Source organism: Scomber scombrus, chromosome 4, assembly GCF_963691925.1.
Source record: "Scomber scombrus chromosome 4, fScoSco1.1, whole genome shotgun sequence".
NCBI classification, from domain to species: domain Eukaryota; kingdom Metazoa; phylum Chordata; class Actinopteri; order Scombriformes; family Scombridae; genus Scomber; species Scomber scombrus.
The window spans coordinates 34,443,110-34,448,109 of record NC_084973.1 but is presented as its reverse complement, the minus strand read 5'-3'; the positions used below and the strand labels follow the sequence as shown (position 1 = coordinate 34,448,109).

At 46.9% G+C, this 5,000-nt stretch overlaps 1 protein-coding gene across 1 annotated transcript in view; it reads right to left on the bottom strand.

The window, feature by feature from the left end:
• Window positions 1–5,000, bottom strand: part of LOC133978599 (regulator of G-protein signaling 3-like) — a 13,699-nt gene that overhangs the window by 6,364 nt on the left and 2,335 nt on the right. Inside the window, exons 3-10 of the mRNA XM_062416873.1 lie at window positions 4,788–4,893; window positions 4,423–4,513; window positions 4,046–4,309; window positions 1,724–1,763; window positions 1,255–1,514; window positions 528–611; window positions 295–406; window positions 14–183 (exon numbers count right to left, since the gene is read on the bottom strand). Of these exons, the coding sequence (XP_062272857.1) occupies window positions 14–183; window positions 295–406; window positions 528–611; window positions 1,255–1,514; window positions 1,724–1,763; window positions 4,046–4,309; window positions 4,423–4,513; window positions 4,788–4,893 (1,127 nt within the window). The remainder of the gene's footprint in view (window positions 1–13; window positions 184–294; window positions 407–527; window positions 612–1,254; window positions 1,515–1,723; window positions 1,764–4,045; window positions 4,310–4,422; window positions 4,514–4,787; window positions 4,894–5,000) is intronic.

Here is a 5,000-nt window from a genome sequence, read left to right as displayed (position 1 = left end):
TCCAGCTGTTTACCTGTTGGCTGTGTCCGGTCTCCGTGGCGACCAGCTGTTGTTGGATGTTGTCATGGAGACAGAGACTGACTCTGAGCTTCTGCTCCATGCTGAAAGCTTCCAGGCTGAAGAGACATCGGCAGCAGCTGTGAGAGTTCTGCAGCAGGTAGAGATGGAGAGGCTCCAACGCCACTAAACACACAACATATACACTGTTGTCTTCATCATCATCATCATCATCATCATCATCATCATCGCCATCATCATCATCATCATCATCACCATAATTATAGCTGTACTGACCCTCTCTGAGCTGCAGTGTGTTCAGGTACAGAGGACTCTGTAGAACATTACAGTGTCCGGCTTCATCCTCTCTTGTCAATAGCAGCAGGTCAGTGTAGATCAACACAGTTACCTAACACACACACACACACACACACACACACACACACACACACAGTATATTTAATGTATATTTACAATATAATTACTACTATATTTACTGTTTATTTGCAGTATATTTGCAGTACTGGTACCTTTGCAGGCAGCAGGTCGGCCTGGTGTAGAATCATTTCCTCTGACAGCAGCAGAGTTCTATCCGGGCTGCACAGGTCCAGAGGCTGTAAACAACAACACACTGTTCTGTCTTTATCATGTTCTGGGTTCTGCTTCTGGTTGAAAGGTTCTACATTCTCAAAGAGACAACGATCCAAAAACTTTAAGACTCTACCACAATGTTTCATGTTCTGACCAGGACAAAGATGATGTTCTGTGTTATGACCAGGACAAAGACGATGTTCTGTGTTCTGACCAGGACAAAGAAGATGTTCTGTGTTCTGACCAGGACAAAGACGATGTTCTGTGTTCTGACCAGGACAAAGACGATGTTCTGTGTTCTGACCAGGACAAAGAAGATGTTCTGTGTTCTGACCAGGACAAAGACGATGTTCTGTGTTCTGACCAGGACAAAGACGATGTTCTGTGTTCTGACCAGGACAAAGAAGATGTTCTGTGTTCTGACCAGGACAAAGACGATGTTCTGTGTTCTGACCAGGACAAAGACGATGTTCTGTGTTCTGACCAGGACAAAGATAATGTTCTGTGTTCTGACCAGGACAAAGACGATGTTCTGTGTTCTGACCAGGACAAAGACGATGTTCTGTGTTCTGACCAGGACAAAGAAGCTCTTGGTTATGTGTCCTGAATCGGTTCTAGATGAGGTTCTATGTTCTGGTTAGTTGTATAATGAGTTCTGGTTCTGACCTGAACGAAGACGGGGAAGATGAGGGTCTTGGGTGCCGGGGTGACGTAGGTTCCATAGCCGGAGCAGGGCAGATGTGATTGGACGATGGTGCAGTTCTGGTAGTTGCCGTAGTTACTGGGCGGGGATGGTGAGGTGGAGGTAGAGGGAGGGGCCGGGGGCAGGGTTGTGGTGTGGCTGGTGAACAGTTGCCGTGACGACGCAGGTCGAGGGTCATGGAGGAGGTTCTGCCCCCTGTTGGGGTGAGTCTGGTACAGACGACCTGAGGACCAACACATGTTCTATCAGTTTATGATCAATACACTGATGATCAATAATCAGATCAGATGATCAATAATCAGATCAGATGATCAATAATCAGAACAGATGATCAATAATCAGATCAGATGATCAATAATCAGATCAGATGATCAATAATCCGAACAGATGATCAATAATCAGATCAGATGATCAATAATCAGAACATCTTACCAATCGTTCCGTTCCTGTCGTGATAAACCGGCTGAAGAAGCTAAAAGACAAACAGAACGTTTTACTGCTGAATCAGGACTCATAGAGTTCTCTGCGTTCTACGTAACCCCACGGTTCATAGTGAGGGTTCTTAGTGAGGGTTCTTAGTGAGGGTTCTTAGTGAGGGTTCTCAGTGAGGGTTCTTAGAGAAGGTTCTAAGTGAGGGTTCTCAGTGAGGGTTCTCAGTGAGGGTTCATAGTGAAGGTTCTAAGTGAGGGTTCTCAGTGAGGGTTCTTAGTGAGGGTTCTTAGTAAGTGTTCATAGTGAGGGTTCATAGTGAGGGTTTCTTAGTGAAGGTTCTAAGTGAGGGTTCTTAGTGAAAGTTCTAAGTGAGGGTTCATAGTGAGGGTTCATAGTGAGGGTTCATAGTGAGGGTTCTTAGTGAGGGTTCTCAGTGAGGGTTCTCAATGAGGGTTCTTAGTGAGGGTTCTTAATGAGGGTTCTTAGTGAGGATTCATAGTGAGGGTTCTTAGTGAGGGTTCTCAGTGAGGGTTCTTAGTGAGGGTTCTCAGTGAGGGTTCATAGTGAGGGTTCTTAGTGAGGGTTCATAGTGAGGGTTCTAAGTGAGGGTTCATAGTGAGGGTTCTCAGTGAGGGTTCATAGTGAGGGTTCTTAGTGAGGGTTCATTGTGAGGGTTCATAGTGAGGGTTCTTAGTGAGGGTTCTCAGTGAGGGTTCTAAGTGAGGGTTCTTAGTGAGGGTTCTTAGTGAGGGTTCTCAGTGAGGGTTCATAGTGAGGGTTCTTAGTGAGGGTTCATAGTGAAGGTTCTAAGTGAGGGTTCTCAGTGAGGGTTCATAGTGAGGGTTCTTAGTGAGGGTTCATAGTGAGGGTTCTAAGAGAGGGTTCTAAGTGAGGGTTCTTAGTGAGGGTTCTTAGTGAGGGTTCTTAGTGAAGGTTCTAAGAGAGGGTTCTAAGTGAGGGTTCTTAGTGAGGGTTCATAGTGAGGGTTCATAGTGAGGGTTCATAGTGAGGGTTCTAAGTGAGGGTTCTCAGTGAGGGTTCTCAGTGAGGGTTCATAGTGAGGGTTCATAGTGAGGGTTCTTAGTGAGGGTTCATAGTGAGGGTTCATAGTGAGGGTTCTTAGTGAAGGTTCTAAGTGAGGGTTCATAGTGAGGGTTCATAGTGAGGGTTCATAGTGAGGGTTCTTAGTGAGGGTTCATAGTGAGGGTTCATAGTGAGGGTTCTTAGTGAGGGTTCTTAGTGAGGGTTCTTAGTGAGGGTTCATAGTGAGGGTTCTTAGTGAGGGTTCATAGTGAGGGTTCATAGTGAGGGTTCTTAGTGAGGGTTCTTAGTGAAGGTTCTAAGTGAGGGTTCTTAGTGAAGGTTCTTAGTGAGGGTTCTTAGTGAAGGTTCTTAGTGAGGGTTCTTAGTGAGGGTTCTTAGTGAGGGTTCATAGTGAGGGTTCTTAGTGAAGGTTCTAAGTGAGGGTTCTCAGTGAGGGTTCATAGTGAGGGTTCTCAGTGAGGGTTCATAGTGAGGGTTCTTAGTGAGGGTTCATAGTGAGGGTTCATAGTGAGGGTTCTCAGTGAGGGTTCATAGTGAGGGTTCTCAGTGAGGGTTCATAGTGAGGGTTCTTAGTGAGGGTTCATAGTGAGGGTTCATAATGAGGGTTCTTAGTGAGGGTTCTCAGTGAGGGTTCTCAGTGAGGGTTCATAATGAGGGTTCATAGTGAGGGTTCATAGTGAGGGTTCTTAGTGAAGGTTCTAAGTGAGGGTTCTTAGTGAAGGTTCTAAGTGAGGGTTCTTAGTGAGTGTTCATAGTGAGGGTTCATAGTGAGGGTTCTTAGTGAAGGTTCTAAGTGAGGGTTCTTAGTGAAGGTTCTAAGTGAGGGTTCTTAGTGAGTGTTCATAGTGAGGGTTCTTAGTGAGGGTTCTTAGTGAAGGTTCTAAGTGAGGGTTCTCAGTGAGGGTTCTTAGTGAGAGTTCTTAGTGAGGGTTCTTAGTGAAGGTTCTAAGTGAGGGTTCTCAGTGAGGGTTCATAGTGAGGGTTCTTAGTGAGGGTTCATAGTGAGGGTTCTCAGTGAGGGTTCATAGTGAGGGTTCTTAGTGAGGGTTCTCAGTGAGGGTTCATAGTGAGGGTTCATAGTGAGGGTTCTTAGTGAGGGTTCTTAGTGAGGGTTCTTAATGAGGGTTCTCAGTGAGGGTTCATAATGAGTGTTAGATCCGTTTTCTGGGTCAGGTTCTAATTCTGGTCAAAGGTTAACAGTCATGTTCTAGTTGAGATGAAAGGTTCTAAGTGATGTTCTTAAGGCTAATTCTGGTTCTGGTTCTGGTTCAGACTCACCTGACCTCCTGGGTCGACAGGTGACAGGATGATGTAATTGTCTCCGTTGGATGATGTCACTCGGGTTCCCTTCAGTGTGGTGGGGGGGCGACAGTCCTCCAGGTTGTGGTCCTCCAGGTTCTCCAGGTTGTGGTTTTCCTCCTTCCGGTCCCTCCAGAGAGAACCCAGCGCCCCCAGACTGGACCTGACCCCCGACCCCTGACCCCGTCTGTGGCGGCCACGTTTACTGTGGGCAGGGTGAGGCAGTAGCTTCCTGCCTGTTGCCTAGGAGACAGAGAGGGGTCCACGATGACATCACACACACCTGAGCAGGTAGCTCAAAGTACTGCAGTGATGTCACAACAGGTAGTGACATCATCAGCAGGTGTCAGACTCACCTGTGTTTGTGGGCGGAGCAAAGCGTCACATCCAGACCTGATCTCAGGTAAACCTCTCCACACCACCAAGACTATCTGAGAGGGACAGCTCCTGAGAGACAGACAGGTGGAGAGAGACAGGTAGAGAGACAGACAGGTTAGACAGACAGGTTAAACAGACAGACAGACATGTAGAGAGACAGACATGTAGAGAGACAGACATGTAGAGAGACAGGTAGACAGACAGACAGATAGACAGACATGTAGAGAGACAGACATGTAGAGAGACAGACATGTAGAGAGACAGGTAGACAGACAGACAGATAGACAGACATGTAGAGAGACAGACAGACAGACAGGTTGAGAGACAGACAGGATCATGGTACCTGATGGCGTGTGCTAGGTCGACACACATCCAGGTTTCAACAGGAAGTCCATTCAGCTGCAGGATGGAGTCTCCCTGATGTAGATCAGCCTGCTGTGCTGGACCTCCTGCACACAAGATCCCGTTATACTGCTATACTAACACACGAGATCCCGTTATACTGCTATACTAACCCACGAGATCCCGTTATACTGCTATACTAACACACGAGATC